General features: G+C 39.8%; 1 protein-coding gene across 2 annotated transcripts in view; it reads right to left on the minus strand.

Moving 5' to 3' along the window:
- Positions 1-947: 947 nt before the first annotated feature.
- Positions 948-19,426, minus strand: part of EDEM3 (ER degradation enhancing alpha-mannosidase like protein 3) — a 123,652-nt gene continuing 105,173 nt past the window's right edge. Inside the window, exons 20-21 of one of the 2 annotated variants that reach the window (XM_077452661.1) lie at positions 16,156-16,203; positions 948-4,749 (exon numbers count right to left, since the gene is read on the minus strand). In XM_077452661.1, the coding sequence (XP_077308787.1) occupies positions 4,373-4,749; positions 16,156-16,203 (425 nt within the window). In that variant the 3' untranslated portion in view covers positions 948-4,372. The remainder of the gene's footprint in view (positions 4,750-16,155; positions 16,204-19,426) is intronic. The other variant, XM_077452662.1, reaches the window with a different exon arrangement.

Genomic DNA, 19,426 nt, shown 5'->3' on the forward strand with positions numbered 1-19,426 from the left:
CTTAAGACAGTGATCCTCAAAGTACGGCCCTCCAGCTGTTGCGAAACTACACATCCCATGAGGCATTGTAAAACTCTGACATTCACAGACATGACTAGGAATGATGGGAATTGTAGTTCCTGAAGAACTGGAGAGCCATAGTTTGAAAACCCAGGCCTTAAGAGTTCCCTTCAATGGAACTAAGGGTCCAAGCCCAACCCTTGAAAAGTAACCCCACACCAAATGATTTGGACCAGTGCATAAAGCAAGGTCCAAAGGAGACATATATGAGTTTGGGGTGGAGGATCTTTACTGGCCCACACAGAGTCCTGACCTTAACCCAATAGAACACCTTTGGGATGAATTTGAGCGGAGACTGACAGCCAGGCCTTCTCATCCAACATTAGTGCCTGACCTTACAAATATGCTTCTGGAAGAATGGTCAAACATTTCCATAGACACACTCCTAAACCCTGTGGACAACCCTCCCAGAGGAGTTGAAGCGGTTATAGCTGCAAAAGGTGGGCCAACTCAATATTTAACCCTACGGACCAAGACTGGGATACCATTACATTTCATGTGCGTGTAAAGACAGGCATCCCAATACTTTTGACAATATACTATATGTCCTGCAGTTATGCCCATGGTTTGTGTGATCATCTTTAAAATTAGACTAAAAGTATCATTGTGAATCAGATAATTACAGAACACAACAGTTCACATACTTGCTGCATTTTTCTTATTCCTTTGGCATTCTTCTTTCTGTAGCCACTGTCAGATTTTGAAAGTTACGTGCCATCAGCAAATCCATCCAACTGTCATTTTAGTGGGCATACAACACTTCTATTCTATTTTTGTACAGCACTTAATGCAGATACAGATAACTACGAGGATTGAGGTCTACAATACAAACATTTAAGAACTTGAGTGAGGAATAGGATAGCAAAAGGTATTTCCAAGGCATGAAGTCTAGAATACAATGATATTTATTTAAGAGGTATGTGGGAGAGAAGGACCCAACAGGGAACTAAAATGTGATGTCAAAGGATGCTTTTCTTCAGAGTAATGTTAGCATTTTATGAGGCAGTGAAAAGATAAACATAAGTGATATGATACAACACAATACAAACAGTGGTTCCTTATTTCAGTATACATTACATTTTACAGATTTGAGATGCATATTCATGACTGCATGGTACAAAAACGTATGCCTGTATCAGGTTATGGTTACATAAAACCTGTGCTGAAAGAAATGCATACGTTGCCACTGATCAGTTCCTTCTGACAATGACGACTGCCAGTCATTCTGATCTACTGACTTGAATACCTTGCATCGCAACAGGTACATAAAGCCCACTGAACTGCTTACTTGCTTTAGACTAGTGACTCAGTATTAAAGCCAGAAAATTAGCATGACAGGCAACTAACATTTTCATTGGATGTCAGCACTGGAAAACACATCTGTCTGCATATATTTTCCTTGAATGATCCTGCAGTTTTTTACTTACTGTACAGAAATCCAGGAAGGAAGCGGCATTTGGCCAGAGGGAGAGAAACGAGAAAGTCCCTGCTACCTTACTGGCTGCACTGTGTTGCGATGGTAATGGCTTTCTTGGTAACCAAACTGTAAGGTGAATAAATGTCGGGAAAGGAAATGATACAGGGCTGAGTGCATCAGGAGGGAAGGAGTGGGTTCAGAGAGGTGGTGACCACAGGTTAGATTCTTCTAACTATAATTTGTAATAGGGGATGGTTATCTCCCTAAAAAAATAAAAATCTGTACCCTGATAATCATTGATTTCTTCAGTTCATGTAGATCTTCACCTCTCCAGGATTGCCTAGAGCAGTGGTCATAAACCCTATGCTCAGGGCCCACTAACAGACCAGGTTTTATGTACTACCTTGGGGAGATGCAGACTAGAATCCTGCAATCACTAAGCAGTAAATGATATCACCTGTGATGTATTTCAGTTATCTTGCAAACCTGGCCTGTTAGTGGGGCCTGGGGACAGGGTTGATGACCACTGATATAGAGCAAATACAGTTGATTTCCTACAGATATTTCATTATTAAAACAGTCCAACAGAAAGAAATGGCGCTAAAGAAAATGATCAAATACTTCACGTGTTAGTTCAACGTAACTAACAATTGTACTTAAAACAATAGCAGCTTGACAATTCACAATGATTTGTGCAATGATTTCAGATGTTGACTTAAAGAGGAACTGAACTCTGGATGCTGTGCCCAAAAAACACAGGCAGAGGGCAAATGATTAGTCACCAGTTCTGCACAGTTTCTATCTATTTTCATGACATATGCATGGTTTTGCACCCTTACGACAGAGCCTCCAAGCAAGGAGAACTGTGACCAACACAATAGTGACATCACCAAATCTCACTCTAAATTTCCTGAGATTAGCAGTTAGAAGCACAGTCTTAGTTCTAGCACTGCAGATATAAAGGTACGAGGCACAAGAGTGCCCAGGTCATCTCACATACCAGGAAGAGAAATGCTATTTTATCAGGAGGAATTCCATAATAATAATAAAAAAAAAAAAAAAAAAAGGGTACGCTTTTCAGGGTACTGCTTAGGCACAAGTAACATATCTATACGTTCCCTATAACAGAATAGCTTTACAGTTTTCAGTTCCACTTGAAGTGATGTTCTCAGTATAAGAATGTATACCCTAATGACACTGAACAAAATTTGAATTAATTCACAATCATTTACAAAATGTACTCAAGCACATTTTAAGCTTTAAAAGAAATACACATATCTATGTTTAAAAAAGGATCTAGAAAGTACTTTCCTTGATCAAAGTTCTGGCAAAATGTAAAAGGACCCTATGGTTTAACCTATTACAGAATCATTAGCAAGCAAGTATTGTACACCGTAGCCCTTTCCTTAAAATCTTGAAAAGGATAAATAAAAAAAGGATCAAAAAGAAAAAAGTGCTATAGACATTTACAAACAGGATTGTTTTGCCAAAAATATTATGCATAAGAGTCAGAATGTACCATCTCCTACTTTAGAACGGTCAATCTGATCCTTGTTTCTTGCCAGTGTCAGTTTCTTTTATGGTACAGTAGCGATTTCCTTCAAAAAGTTCTGACTTGACCTAATACTTTATTTGCAGCTGTTAAACCCAACATCTCACTACTTAACAGCAAATATTGCACAGTAAAACTTGAGTACCCTAGGAAAAACACAATGTAATAAATACATTCTGTTTACTGCTATATACCCTTGTTTCATTTTAGTATTCAGATGCGGTTTGCAGCACTATGAAGCTTTGAACTACTATGGCAGTTAGCAACATGAAGCTGCTGCTGTATGTTCTGGACAAAACTAGCTACTGCACCATATAACACAGTTCAATGCAACAGTGCAGCTTTCCTCATTTACAACTACAAATCTGCACTTGCTCGCTGGAGCTTTTTGGTAATTCTTATGACTGCCATTTCCGCAGCTCTTCATTATATAAAAAAAACAAAAACAACAAAAAAAAAACAAAAACAAATACTCATATTTGATATTATGAAAGTTTACTAGCAATTTTAACCTAGCCTGGGGTTCTCTCCTTTCCATTGATACTAGCTGGGGGTTAAAAGGTATTTCAAGAACCTGTATATTATTAAAAAAAAAAATAATAATAATAATAATCTTTTTCAAGTTTAAATAGTACACACTTTTTGTGAGATGGGAAATTAGAATGATATTTTTCACATTAATTTACACGGATGTAAAAATATGGCTTTAAATTAAAAAGAAAAAACAAAACAAAATAAAAAAAAATATACAAGACAGAAAGAAAGCATTATGGTCCCTATTGCCCATTCTGAGTATTGCTACCTTTGCCATTAGTTGTTAAAAAAAAAAAAAAAAAAAAAAAGAAGCATATAAATGTCATGGTTCAATCACAGTTACAAATCAATAAACAAAATTATATTTTGGTTATTGACCTATCACAAATTCCCTGAAGAATTCAGGATTTGAAGAAGTGCTGCGATTACTTCTTTTGCACAAGTGTCAAAACAATTTAATAAATAAACCTAACAATATACCCAAACCCAGTTCTCAATTTAAAACAAAAATGAGGATCGACGTCTTTCAAAAATGCTATAAGCATTCGCTTTCTTACTTTAACAAAGCACTTGGCAGGTCATAAAAATAGAACTTTGATCTTTTACATATAATTTATGAAGTGTTGAGAGTCAATGGATCCTTAAAAACATTTGGAACTGTCATGCCTTGGTGATTGTGGACCCAATAAAATCTCACAGAAGACAATGCTAGGTATGATCCTTCACGTACAATGTTAACAATAAGCCCTTTCCCTTAGGGAAGGCTTTGAATACCATTTCAATAGGAGTTCTAAATTCAGTTATTTTGGTCATAGTTCATCTTTCTCCATCAGTTCAAAAGCTTCAATATCTTCTTTCCAATCTGCCAATATGGATTCTATTGGCTGCACTTTTTTGTCCCATCTCTCAGATTTAGATTTTTCTGAATTGTGAATCTTATCTCCAGTGCTCTGTGTATCTTCAGGAAGAGCAGGTTTACTGTCTGGTGAGACATCTTCATTCTTAGGATGAAGAGAACTGTCAGTTTTATGGGGTTGGGAAGTTTCAGACTTTGATTCTGATACAATTTCCTCTTCAGATTTCTGGGTATCTGCTAAATTCTGCTGAGATAATGAAGTTTCTGTCTGAATATCTTTTCGAGAGTCGTTTTCTGTTGATTTCTGTGTACCACTCTCCTCTTCCAAATCTAAACAGAAGAAAAGATAGTTTAGTGCAAAAAAATTTCTCATATTATTTATTACACAAATACCATGAGGTCCAAAAGCAAGACCACTTAGCTTTATCACAAATCATTGGTTAAAAAAACAGATCTTACATAAAAAGTATATTTTAATCACTTCAGCCCCGGAAAGGCTTTACCCCCTTAATGACCATGCCATTTCTTTGCGATACGGCACTGCGGTACTTTAACTGATATTTGCGCGGATGTGCAAAGCTGTACCCAAATAAAACGGATGTACTTTTCTTTGAAATACATCACAGGACACAGAGCCATATTAGTTACTATGTGGGTTATAGGCCACCTTCAGGTGATGGACACTGGCACACCCTAAATTAAAAAGTTCACTCCCTATATAACCCCTCCCACTGGTGGGAGTACCTCAGTTTTTTAGATGGGGGTACTATGAATAGATTTGGCGCTATACCTATATATGAAAATATATGTTGCCAAAAACTTAATAGCGTACTAAATTAAAAGTGTTATATCAACCTGGTGTGTAAGTGCCAATGTGCAATAAATAATTCTAGTATTGAAATAAAAATAAAAATATATAAACTATAAGCGAAAAAGTTCAAAATGTGTGTGTATGGAATATTAGTCGCGTTGGTAAGTATTTGCCAGCGTGCTGGCTATAAAATGTAAGATTAGCTTGGGTGCAATAGAAAACCTGAAATAGTGATCACTTCTTAAACTCTAGAGCATATAAATACCTTAAACTTGTGAACTACTTAATGTATTAGTGATCAGTTAGATAAAAATTATACAAATAAAATATGAACCACAAAAAAATAACCCAGTAATTGGATTTAGAGTGCACAGATGTGACAATAAGGTCTATGCATGCAGTAATAAAATGTACAATAAATATGTGATAGATATCAGTACATCAAGTGAAACATGCCAAATATTGGGACTGAAAAAATAAAAATAGTTTTTCAAAAAATATAAAAATAAAAATAAAAATGAAAATAAAAATAAAAATAAAAAAATAAAAAATATAAATACAAATAAAAATAAAAATTAAATATTTGTCCCAGAAAATGTATACCAAGAAAAAGTCTAAAAATATAAAAGATAAAAAGTAAACAAGCAAGAAGTCTCTAGTGCAGTGCAATTAATGGGGGATTTCCCGTGGGTAAAGGAAGGGATGTGATGGATCCAAACTATTCTTCATGCATTGTGGACACTTCTAAGTTGTACTCTCACCAGAAAAATAACCCCATCCGGGGGTGGATCAGCCTCCACAGTATGAGCTACTGTGTCGCTCTCTGGCTTGCTTCAAATGGGCTGCTGAGGATCCCTCGTTATTTCCAGGTGGAGTGTGCCACAGTATATATATATTAAAAGAGAGGACCATCCATAGTGTGATACCGTATAAATCAATTTATTTAAGAAGATACTTAAAACTACTCACACTTTTGGTAGAAGTAATGGCATAAATGGATACAGTATAAAGGATGCAATGTGAAAGGTATGGAAGCTGCTGGGAGCGTTCCGTTCGGCTTCCACGCCGTCTGTAATGGAAGTGTGTATTCGATAGGCCACGCCCTACGCGTTTCGTCACTGGGACGTCATCCGGAGGCTCCGGATGACGTCCCAGTGACGAAACGCGTAGGGCGTGGCCTATCGAATACACACTTCCATTACAGACGGCGTGGAAGCCGAACGGAACGCTCCCAGCAGCTTCCATACCTTTCACATTGCATCCTTTATACTGTATCCATTTATGCCATTACTTCTACCAAAAGTGTGAGTAGTTTTAAGTATCTTCTTAAATAAATTGATTTATACGGTATCACACTATGGATGGTCCTCTCTTTTAATATATATATATACTGTGGCACACTCCACCTGGAAATAACGAGGGATCCTCAGCAGCCCATTTGAAGCAAGCCAGAGAGCGACACAGTAGCTCATACTGTGGAGGCTGATCCACCCCGGATGGGGTTATTTTTCTGGTGAGAGTACAACTTAGAAGTGTCCACAATGCATGAAGAATAGTTTGGATCCATCACATCCCTTCCTTTACCCACGGGAAATCCCCCATTAATTGCACTGCACTAGAGACTTCTTGCTTGTTTACTTTTTATCTTTTATATTTTTAGACTTTTTCTTGGTATACATTTTCTGGGACAAATATTTAATTTTTATTTTTATTTGTATTTATATTTTTTATTTTTATTTTCATTTTTATTTTTATATTTTTTGAAAAACTATTTTTATTTTTTCAGTCCCAATATTTGGCATGTTTCACTTGATGTACTGATATCTATCACATATTTATTGTACATTTTATTACTGCATGCATAGACCTTATTGTCACATCTGTGCACTCTAAATCCAATTACTGGGTTATTTTTTTGTGGTTCATATTTTATTTGTATAATTTTTATCTAACTGATCACTAATACATTAAGTAGTTCACAAGTTTAAGGTATTTATATGCTCTAGAGTTTAAGAAGTGATCACTATTTCAGGTTTTCTATTGCACCCAAGCTAATCTTACATTTTATAGCCAGCACGCTGGCAAATACTTACCAACGCGACTAATATTCCATACACACACATTTTGAACTTTTTCGCTTATAGTTTATATATTTATATTCTTATTTCAATACTAGAATTATTTATTGCACATTGGCACTTACACACCAGGTTGATATAACACTTTTAATTTAGTACGCTATTAAGTTTTTGGCAACATATATTTTCATATATAGGTATAGCGCCAAATCTATTCATAGTACCCCCCATCTATCATTTTCCACCCCACCAGGTGGATAGTAATAGAGGCAGCTCATACCTATTTTTTCCTTCCCCTATATTTTTTATCTACCCTATATTTTCTACATAAGTTCCATAGCGCAACCTACTACCTTTATTCTTTACCTCAGTTTTTTCCCCCAGTGTCGGTCACGAGTAAAGATGTGCTGTGCTGAGCTGCACTGGAGCAATCCTTGCTGGGGCTAGCCATGCAGCCGGATCCATTCATAGTGTCTTTTTGGCTGAATTGCATGGTACCCGGGCCTCATATCCGAAGAGATGAGGTCTTGCCTGTAACACTTCTCTTTTTAGAGAGCTGGACCCCGGGATCCAGTACTTTTTGGTATTAAGGCCATGAAGTTTTACTGGCGGAGGTGCCATTACAGGTCCAGGATTGTGGGTTTCCTCAAGGATCCCCAGCTCCTTGAAAGTTTAATGGAAGCCACCGTGAAGGGTGAAGATTGGGCCTGTTGGTTTACCAGAGAAAACCCTGTGGCGGGACAGGCAAGTGGAATTTTTCTAAGAAATTTAAAAAATTTTCTTATGAATGTCTCCTTTAATTAATAAATGTTGTCATGCCTATGTGTCACCACTGGGGGCTGTATAGAGCACTTAGGTCTCATGCTTCTCAGGGAGCCCACAATGTGTCCAGGAAACAGCAGCTTTCTCTTCCTCTGGCCGGCAGCAGACCTCCGGTAAGTCGGGGGGGGGGGGGGGGTTTGCCTCCACACCAGACTCCCCCCTGTGCTGTTTTTTCCTTCAGGGAAAGAGCGCTCAAAAAAAAAATAAAAAAAGTGCGAACGGCACGCCGCTCGGCGGCTTCCAAGCTCCCCCTTCCCCTCCATTTCTCTCTGTTGATCCTATAGGATCGGAGCCCGCGCTTACGCAAGAAAAGCTTTCTTCTGAAAGGAGAGCGGAAGGGCCGTAGCGACAGGGGGGCTTAGCATTGGCGTTCAATGCCCAGCGTGGGGAATGTGTGTTTTAAAGGCACCATTTTTGCGGTTTCAAGCTGCGGAGGGACACAAGAGCGAAGGTATATATGAGGCTTGGTGACACAAGCATTCCTTTGACAACTTTGCTACTGCATCAGGCTGAGCATTAATAGCAGCAGCAGAGCTGGACTATTGCTCAAGCAATGCATGCATTCCTTCTGGTAGTACCTCTGCTTTGTGCATTGGGTTATGCTCAGAAGAGGTTAAAATCACCTCAAAAAAAGGACACTAGAAAGACTATAGTCACTAGGGAGCCTAGACCCATCTCAAAAAAGAGGGCATCCTCTCCTAAGAGTAATATGGCTGGTCAGAACGAGCCATCAGGACGGGTAAGGGTTGCAGCTGCTGTTAGCATTACAGCCTCTGTATATACGACTAAGGAGGTTTTTTTCGCCAACCATTATAAGTTTGGACCAAAGAAAATGAAGCTTTAATCGCATCCCTGAGTGGGACTAAGCATAACAGGTCCCCATCCATTGCTCAGGGCCCTCATGCTGAGGAACAAGGGGAGAGAGATGATGAATTTCTCTCAAGGGGCCAGGAAGAGGTTGATGTCCGAAGAACCTAATACGAAAGGATCAGGTTCACAGGAAAGGTTGTTGGTACAGTCTCTCACTGAATTAGTCCATTCCACATTTTTACTGCCATTAAGCACAGTCATTCAATGAGTCCACTTCTGGTTTGGGTTCACTAAAACCTCCTCAATCTGTTCATGCTTTTCCTATTCATTCATGGCTAAAAAAAGCTTATATATTCTGAGTGGGAGAACCCAGATAAACATTTTTTTCCACCAACAAAGTTTTCAATAATTTATCCTATGGAGGAAAAGTTCTATAAGAATTGGGGATTTCCAGCAGTTGATGCTGCTATATCCTCTGTACCTGACTTGTCCAGTAGACAATGCTCATGTGCTAAAGAATCCAAAAGATAAGAAGTTGGAATTCCTTTTTAAAAGCTATATTTTGCTCGCAGGTTCAGCCTGCACTAGCAGCAATCAGAGTATCTCATTCCTTAAAGGACCAGTTTATGGAGGTACTCAAGATTATGCCTGATCAGCAGGCCCAAGATTTGGCTGGGATATCAGAAGCTTTGCGTTTTACAGTAGACACTATGAAAGATTCTATTCTCCAGGCCGTATTGCTCATGCTAGGGCTGGTACATGTGCATAGAATCCTATGGTAGAAAAATTGGTCAGCCAAAACGCCATGCAAAAGCTCTTGGCCAGTTTCACATTTCACGGTGAACAGTTATTTGGAGACAATCTGGATAGGTATAGCCAAAGAATTTCTAATGGGAAAAGTTCCCTTTTACCAGTTAAAAATACGTTTAAACATTTTTTTTTCTTTTAAAAACCGTGCTTCTTCTCCGGAGCCAGGGGCATCAGCCTCCAGGCAGTCATGACGGCCTCCACCGTCAGGTTCAAGAGGTAAACCTCAGGGTTAATCCCAGGGCCAAAAGAGGACATGGGGGAGAAAACCCACAAAACAAAATACTAAAGCCTCTTTATGAAGGGGCACCCCTGCTCGCTCGAGTGGGGTGTAGGTTTCTACAGTTTAAATGGTCTGGCATGAACAATGTCAAGACAGATGGATGGCTTCCTCAAATTTCTATAGGTTACAAACTAGAGTTCCGAGGGTTTCCATCTCCTTGTTTTCTCAGATAAAACGTTCCCAGAGATCAAGTCTTTCTTTCTAGCTTTGGATCATCCCTTGTAACAATTTTTTTTAATGTTCTGCTATAAAACACATAAAAAAAAAAATAAAAAAAATTAGGTCAATATGTATTCTGCTACATATTTTTTTTTTTTTTTTTTTTTTTTTTTTAACCAAAAATATGTAGCAGAATACATATTGACCTCTTTTTTTTTTTTTTTTTTTTTAACCAAAATCACAAAAAAAAAAAAAAAAAAAAAAAAAAAAATCACAAAAAGCGTAAATAGATTGGTCTGCACAAAAGTTAGTAATGGCAGTGATCAACGAGTTTGAGCAGGACTGTAACATTGTGGTGGACAAATCAGACACCTGACACTTTTTGTGAAATATGCACTGTTATTGTACTAATGACACTGGCAGGGGAGGGGTTAACATCAGGGGCGAGCAAAGGGTTAACCGTGTACCTAGCTGGTGCTTGATAACTGTGTGGGGGTTTCTCTGACTGGACGAAAACAGATTGGTGTTCCTGCTTAGCAGGAACACAAGATCTCCATCTTCTCACCTGTCAGAACGGCCTTGTTTACATAGGTAGATCGCCATTGTGCCTCTCTGGGGAACGATCATGGGCGGCAGGCAGACACTGGGTCTGCCGGACCCACTAATTGGCATCCAGCGGCATGTGCGTGCCCCCCAGTGTCTACTGCACTAAATGACATACATGTACATTCGAGCATTAGAGCCAACCTGCCACAGTACAATTACAGTAGGTGGTCGGCAAGTGGTTAATATGAGATTAAAGAAATAAAAGTTTCAGCCCCTTGACAGATTGTCATAGGAAATATAATGGTGGGGGATTTACTAACAGTGGAGAGTGCAAAATCTGGTGCAGCTCTGCAGAGAAACCAATCAGCTTCCTGTTTTGTTTTTTTGTCAGGGCTTAATTGAACGAGCTGGAGTTAGAAGCCGATTGGCTACCATGAACAGCTGCACCAGATTCCAAGTATTCCAGTTTTATGCCGGCTTCCCTGCCTCCAACAGCAGAGTGTGATCGGCTCTCAATGGAGCCGGATCACACAGCTCTGGGCGGCTGTGGTCTGCATTGAAGAAAGGTCCTGTGCATCTTCTGGTCAGGCAGATCTAAAGTGGCCACAGCACTTGTAGACCATATATGAAGCTAAATTAACTGAAAAACAAATTGCCTCTGTATTCAAGATTCAGATCCCACATAACAAAGGATGATCTATTCCAGTTTCAAAGGCAGGTCCATACATGATTCATTTTCTTTTGTTCAACCAACATTTTGAACAAATTAAAATGCATAGATTCGCCTTAAATGTGTGGATGGGGGAATCCTTCCTTCAGAGCTATTCTATTCTGACAGCAAAGACGCTTCACCGCTGTCAGAATGCACCCATCGGGTGAAAAAATTTCAGCAGGCTGGTTGTACAGAAGTCGTTCGATAGATCAACTTCTGTACAATCAGCTTTCCCATAGATGGACTGAAATTTGGCTGATGCCTGCTGAACCGGCCAAATTTTGATCTATGACCAGCTTAAGACATCATTCACATTTGCAAATCAGTGATAAGGCGTGGGAGACTCAGCAGGGCTTTCTAGCGATCAGCTGCAGGTGGGAAGCCCCACTGAAAACACCTATTTATAGCTGCTCGAGCAGTGATTTCCTTTAGAAAGATGGGGCCTGGAAACAGACCGCCCGAAACCAGGGTCAATCATTCACACATTTCAGATTTCTATGGAATCTTATGGGAGGCTCCAGCTGAATTATAGATAATAGAACAGAGCATAAAAAGCTACACTCAAACATGGCAATGGAACTATTCAGGTGTGTGAATGTTTTGCATTTTCTAGTATAGGCAACTTTCACAGAATATTCTGTAGAGAAATGCCACCTGATCTGAGTAAAGTGGACCTAGCATCAGGTACACAGGAGAAAAATGCTTCTTTCTGCTTGCAGCAGATTGATGGCATAATCTCAGCCCAGAAACAGTCACTTGCCCAGTTTCTCAAGGACTACTTTTACCAGGTATGTAGCAAGGAATGTATATAAATGCAGGCTTTCAGTTACTAAATGTACATTTTAAGAATGTGTGGAAAAGGATTTATTTTCTCTGCAGACAATTATATTAATCATGTAGGGAAATAGTTTCAGGCTTCCCTGGAACAAATAAAGAGCAGAGTTGCCATCCATATATGATAAGGCTCCATATCACCATACCATTGAGGAGGCTCCATAAAAAGCACTATAATAATATTTAAGGCTCTCCCACACAGCTGTAATTTAGGGCACATGGATGTACAGAGTAAAGTACGGCTGTAGTTGTGGTGCTCGGGGGCAACAGCTGCTGCATATTTTTGGTGGAATGAATTGCACAGGCGTATCATTTTAAAATGTAAAAGCTTACACTTTAAACAATACACCTATACACACATGCAAGAAAAACTCCATTGCCAGCGTATAAGCACGTATAGGTGCACATGTTATATTCTGTAATCCATTCTCCTGGACAATATTACGCTGCGGCTGTGGTTTCTTGGCAGCCACAACTACAGCTGTATTTTTCTCTGTATGCACACACACTGTAAATTATGTCTACAAAAAGAGGAGGCTGGTATGAGAGGTAGTGTCTCAGTCCCAAAAAGTATTGAACAACAACTTATTTAAAGCCCACGGGACCTTTTGAGTCACACATCAAACACCGGTAAATATACAAAAATGTATTTACATTCATTTAAAAACAGTAAGTCATATGTATAGCAAATATAGAAGTACATTCTAAATACTGTACACTTCAATTACTGACATTTCGGCATAGAACTTGTATGGTCTAGATTGATAGATGCCATCAGCCTGGAAAATCTGTGCTGGTAGATTAACCATTTCCATGCCGGGCCATTGTCATATGACATCCGCAGGAACACTCTGCCCCTCCGGGCGGTCATCATATGACGTCCTGGGCTCCTCACTGCTCCTGTGGGCCCATAGTGTGGCGATTGGGGAAGATGCGTGTCCCTCGGGATGCAGCCCATCCCAGATCAGTGTAAAGAGCCAATAAAAATCAGCTCTTTACCACGTGATTGGCGGTGTCCAATCACCGCCGGTCACATGCACTGTCCTTGTGCACGGCGCTCGTGACACAGCCCATCCTCGATCGTGGTAAAGAGCCAATGAAATTGGCTCTTTACCACATGATTGGCTGTGTCCAATCACAGTCGGTCACAGAATGTTAACAAACCACGGTAAGGAGCTGTTACCGGGCTCTCCTCGTCACACACTGATCTTGTGTGAAGAGGAGATTGTGGTAATAGCTAGTTACCGCCTACAGTATACACCAAACATACCGATTGCTCCCCCAATACCAAAGTACCTGTCACCAGCCCATCAGAGTACCAGAGTACCTATCTGCAGCCCATGCCTCATAGAATATACGTCTGGGTGTTTGCTTTACAAATAGAGTCATTTTTGTGGGCAATTCCACTGCCATGGTGCTCCAGGACCTTCAAAAGTGTGACAGGAAGAAATTAAATTATATGTGTAATTTATGCTCCTAGAACGCCTGAAGGTACTACTTCAATGGTGGACCTCTCTCTATGTCTGTAAAAGTCTCACACATGTGGTATTGCCATACTCAGGAGGAGTAGCAGAATTTATTTTGGGGTGTAATTTTTGCCATGTACATGCTATGTGTTAGAAATATATTATAAATTGACCACTTTCTGTAAAAAAAAAAAAATATATTCTTTCCACATTTTCTGAAGATTTGTGGAAAAAAGAACCCTTCAAAAAGGCTCATTATGCCTCATTGGGGCATTGGCTTTCCAAAATTGGGTCATTTTGTGGGTAATTTCATTGTCCTGGTGCTCCAGGGCCTTCAAAAGTGTGATAGGTCATTGGGAAATTTTATGTGCAATTTATGCTCCTAGAAAGCCTGATGGTGCTCCCTGCATGTTGGACCTCTCTATGTGGCCAGGCTGTGAAAAAGTCCCACACTTGTGGTATTGCCATACTCGAGAGGAGTAGCTGAATGTGGGGTGTAATTGAAAGTATGTATATGCTGTGTGTGAGAAACTTATGAACATTTTGTGTGAAAAAAAAAAAAAAAAAATTTATTTTCCCAAGAATTTTGGGGGAAAAAAAAAATCTACAACTTAAAAAAACACTCACTATGCCTCTTACTAAATACCTTGGATGGTCTACTTTCTAAAAAGGGGTAATTTGGGGGGTATTGCACCACAGCTTGTGGACTCTCACACAGACCAAATAATATACACGTATTTGAGTTATTTTTACCAAAGATATGTAGCAGTATAAATTTTGGCCCAAATTTATGAACAAAAATTACTTATTTGCTAAATTTTATTATAAAAACCCTTTTAAAAAAATCGTACTCGTCACGAAAGTCTCAAAAAATATAAAACCCAGTGGCGATTAAATACCACAAAAAACAAAGCTCTATTTGTGTGGGAAAAAAAGATAAAATTGTTGTTTGGGTACAGTGTTGCATGACTGAGTAATTACCATTCAAAGTGCGAGAGCGCTGAAAGCTGAAAATAGGTCTGGGCAGGAAGGGGTATAAGTGCCCTGTATTGAAGTGGTTAAACCTTATTTGCCGCATAATTGCCCAAACAGTCCATTCAGGTTTGCGTTAGCCCTTGTACACGCGGTCGGAGAATCCGTCGGAATGTGTCCTATCGGACCGTGTTGTCGGATAATCCGACTGTGTGTGGTATGCATCGGACTGATTCCGTCGGACCCAATTTTCCAACTTGTTGGAAATATTTTCCGACAAACTGGTTTGATCGGACATACTCCGATCATGTGTAGAGAATCTTGATCGGACCAAGTGCCACGCATGCTCAGATCAAATTCCTACATCAAAGCTATTGGCTACTAGCCTGAATGTAGTCCCATCGTAACGAAATTACGTCATCACGTTCTGAAAGATCGGATTTTTCCTACAACTTTGTCCGACTGTGTGTATGCAACAGTTTCGGACAAGATCCGACGGACAAAATCCGACGGATTTGGTTGTCGAAATCTCCGACCATGTGTACAGGGGCTTAGAGAAATTCCACTACACATTAGGAGCACATTACATTTTTGGCTGCAGAAATAGCTATATTTATTACATGCAGAGTTGTTCGAGTCAATTGCTGCATCTTCCATTCAAATGCATGCAGCTGCATTTGAATGGAAAAAAAGCATTTAAAGCGGGGTTCCATCCTAAAGTGGATCTTCTGCTGATCGGAACCCTCCCCCCCCTCCGGTGTCACAATTGGCACCTTTCAGGGGGGAGAGGGGTGGAGATACCTGTCAAAGACAGGTATTTACACCCACTTCCGGGCATAGACTCCCATGGGGGTCTATGTCTCTTCCTGTCCTGCCGCGCTGTCTGCTGGGACACACACGGGTCCCAGAGACAGCGCAGACAATTCCTATTGCGCTGCGCGACTCGCGCATGCGCAGTAGGGAACCGGGAAGTGAAGCCGATTCGCTTCACTTCCTGATTCCCTCACCTAGAATGGTGGCGGCCGCAGCCGAGAGCCGATCGATCGATCAGCCTCGGCTGCCGGCATCGCTGGACCCTGGGACAGGTGAGTGTCCATTTGTTAAAAGTCAGCAGCTGTAGTATTTATAGCTGCTGGCTTTTAATATTTTTTTTGTAGGTGGAATCCCTCTTTAAGGAGAAAAGGCTGTGCTTGATCTGTTTTGTCTGCAGTGTAAACAGCCCTTATAGGATAAGTTGTATCCAAAGAAACCCCATTGTTAAGCAGGTCAAATGCAGCATTTAAACTGCCATGTGCACTACTCAATATCAATGGGATTTTTTTCTAACCTGCGTTTGACATGTGCTCCAAAACATACTTCAAACATTGGAACACAATGTCAGTGGACAAAAGCCCTTAATATACTAAAATGCAACGTTGTTAGCCAAAAATACTTACTGCCATCAATAATGTAGTTTGGGACAATTTTACCTTTAAAAATGGTAGCTGAAATTCCAGGAGAAGCACAAGTAAAGAAGGGAAAACATGATAAACATAGATTTTCATTGTGCAGATTATTATATTTAAAACACATTAAGAAAAGTACACAGGTGAAATAGATCAGCATTTTTAAAATACATTGCAATTAAGGACAAATCGTAGTTTGCTTTTACAGAATGATCATTCATTTTCACATTACAGATTCTGAAGAAAAAGTGATATACTGTATATATAAATCTATATACAGTAAAGGAAGCTGTAATGTCTGGGATTCTAGAGCCAACCGGAGAAACAAGCTGAATGTTTAGTTAAAGGGGAAGTGTAGTCTTTTTTTTTTTTTGACAGAACAAATGGCTTTGTTTTTCTGTTATAGATGCTGCTACCTGCATGTCAACACTTCTTTTAGAGCATACTGAGCAGTGCATGCAGTAATGCATGCAGTCATTCTTGGCACGATTCTGTGCAGGGACACATCCCAACCTGGCCAATCAGGAGGCCAAAGACTCCAAATCCTGAAGAAGACTGAAGATGAAAGTGCCTGCCATGGAGGGGAGCTGTGATCACAACGCTGGAAGGCATCACTTTGCTGGCCGGGTATGCCATAATGTGCAAATATGTTATGCATACTCGCAAATATGGTAAAAAGCCCTGTGGCTTTGGCAGTTTACTTCTCCTTTAAAATTACAATTGGTCTACAGACAACTACTTTTCTTTTCACCTTGAAGTCTGTTACTAAATAAAAACATATCTGTAACTAGAAGTGTGACCAAAACCAGTCTACCAGCTTAGGTTGCACAATTCTAGCTAAAATGTTTTACAGCTTGCTGTGCTACCCCACCTCCAGCATTGCACTTGGCTGCATCCCTTCTCTACACCCTTCCACACACAGGGACTGAGGCAGCAGCGAGAGGAGCGGGGTATGGGGCTGTATCTAAGGAAAGCACACAGCTTAGCTCAAGATCGAGCTTGCACGCCCGCCCCCATAGCAAGCACATTGCTATGGGGATAAACGCAGAAGAGGAGGAGCAGAAAGCACCAGTGGGGACCTCAGAAGAGAAGGGTTGAGGTCTATCAATATAATTTCTTTGGAGTGAGGGATTTCTTGGAGTGTAGTATGTGACACAGGACAGCCCATTGGCACTGGGTTATATGCAGCTACTTTCAGGTGACTGGACACTGGCAACTTATGCCTTATACTGTATTCTAATAAAAAAATAAAATTACTGGCAAGTTAAAGATCCTATTTTCATAGTTGTACACTACAGAACACAGGCTCTGTAATCATTAGAACTGGTACATCCAAAAGCAGTTCAAGGGATGGACAACACAGGAAATAAAGTGCCAACTGTAAACAAAAGTCAAGAAAGGTTTGAAAAACAAAGTAGATGTAAACCAGAAAGCAGGAGAAAATATGTTTTTGTGGTTTTAACTATTCTTCAGGCCTAAAATGTGCCTTTTGCTCTGGCAGTGAATGGGTTAAAGGGCCCTGTGTTTCTAAATAAGAAAACTGCAAACAGGTGATTAAATTGCATGGTTGCAGAAGTTTAAAACTGCCTGGGTGTTATGGTGGCCATACACACATTGTTTTGTTCATCAATCTAAGCATAAATGATCTCAGCCATTCAACCTCACTTATTCAGGGAAGACTATCCTACACCCACCTAACAACCGTCCCTGAGTCACCCCCCATCAAATCATTCCTTGCATCTATTACTTTTTGTACCACCACCCCCTCCCTTTAGAAGGTAAGCTTTACAAGCAGGGCCCTCTTGTCCCTTCTGTATTGAACTGTACTGTAATTGTGCTGCCCCCTCCCTCTACAGCGCGGCTTAAACTGTTGACGCTATATAAATCGTGTATAATATTAAATATAATCATAATCTCAAAACAAGCGACTCATCTTCGATTACCATGTCAAATGATGCAACATACATAATTCAATTGAAAATACAAATCTTTCAGAAACCATCTTTGAGAAACTATGATTTATTTGTGCTTTGACTCACAGATATTTCCTCAACTGATCAGAAGCAATCAACACAATTCTGCCAGAGCATTGGAAGGGTCTGTGGTTAATAAATGCTTATTCAATTTGATCGCATCTAACGATCAACTGTATGATTATGTGTGGGGCCACTTTTAACTGGATCAAGGTGCCGATGATCAATTGTACTTAAATTATAACTAAAAAAGTAACTTTTTTTTGGTTTTGGATGGAAAGGGATTAGAACACCTGTCATGTTTTTACTGTATGGCTACATCAGGTAGATTCACCCTTTCGAATTGTCCCGATTACTGCCACAAGAACAGGAAGAGAGGGGAAATCTTCTAAATGGGGTCTAGTGAAACCAAGGATTCCCTCACTTGATTTTCTTTGACTTTTTTTTTTTTCTTTTAGGTGTAGGACAGGAAGTGAGGGTGAAAAAAATCCTGAATTTGGCAAAGGGCAAAAAAAATATGATAGGAGTTAAAATCCTTGAACCAAAATGAAAAAAATGAAGAAGAAGTTTTGCTTTTATTTCCAATATACTGTATTTATTGGTGTAAAACAAGCACTTTTACATCCTGAAAATTGGGTGCAAATAGTGTGTGCGTGGAGCCCCTGGCTACTACCAGGGCTATTAGAACTCTTCTTATCCCATTGCTGTTTTATGCCAAAAAGCGGATTATTCTCTCCTATAAGAGTTCCTCAGCCCCAACCTTGGAATCCTGGAAAGCATTGGTTAATAAGGCATTGCCATTTATTAAAGCCACTTATTTGAATAGGGGGCACCGACCAAATTTGACAAGGTGGGGGGTTGGATGGCATCGGTGGATACAGTATCAGACTAATTACAGATAACCTATAGTTATCGATATTGGTGTGCTAGGCCATAACGGGAGATGTACAGTGCCTTGCGAAAGTACTCGGCCCCCTTGAACTTTTCAACCTTTTGCCACATTTCAGGCTTCAAACATAAAGATATAAAATTTTTTGTGAAGAATCACCAACAAATGGGACACAATTGTGAAGTGGAACGAAATCTATTGGATAATTTAAACATTTTTAGCAAATAAAAAACTGAAAAGTGGTGCGTGCAAAATTATTCGGCCCCTTTACTTTCAGTGCAGCAAATTCACTCCAGAAGTTCAGCGAGGATCTCTGAATGATCCAATGTTGTCCTAAATGACTGATGGTGATAAATAGAATCCACCTGTGTGTAATCAAGTCTCTGTATAAATGCACCTG

Source organism: Lithobates pipiens, unplaced genomic scaffold (assembly GCF_037356315.1).
Source record: "Lithobates pipiens isolate NorthernLeopardFrog02 unplaced genomic scaffold, aLitPip1_a1.2 Scaffold_23, whole genome shotgun sequence".
NCBI lineage: Eukaryota > Metazoa > Chordata > Amphibia > Anura > Ranidae > Lithobates > Lithobates pipiens.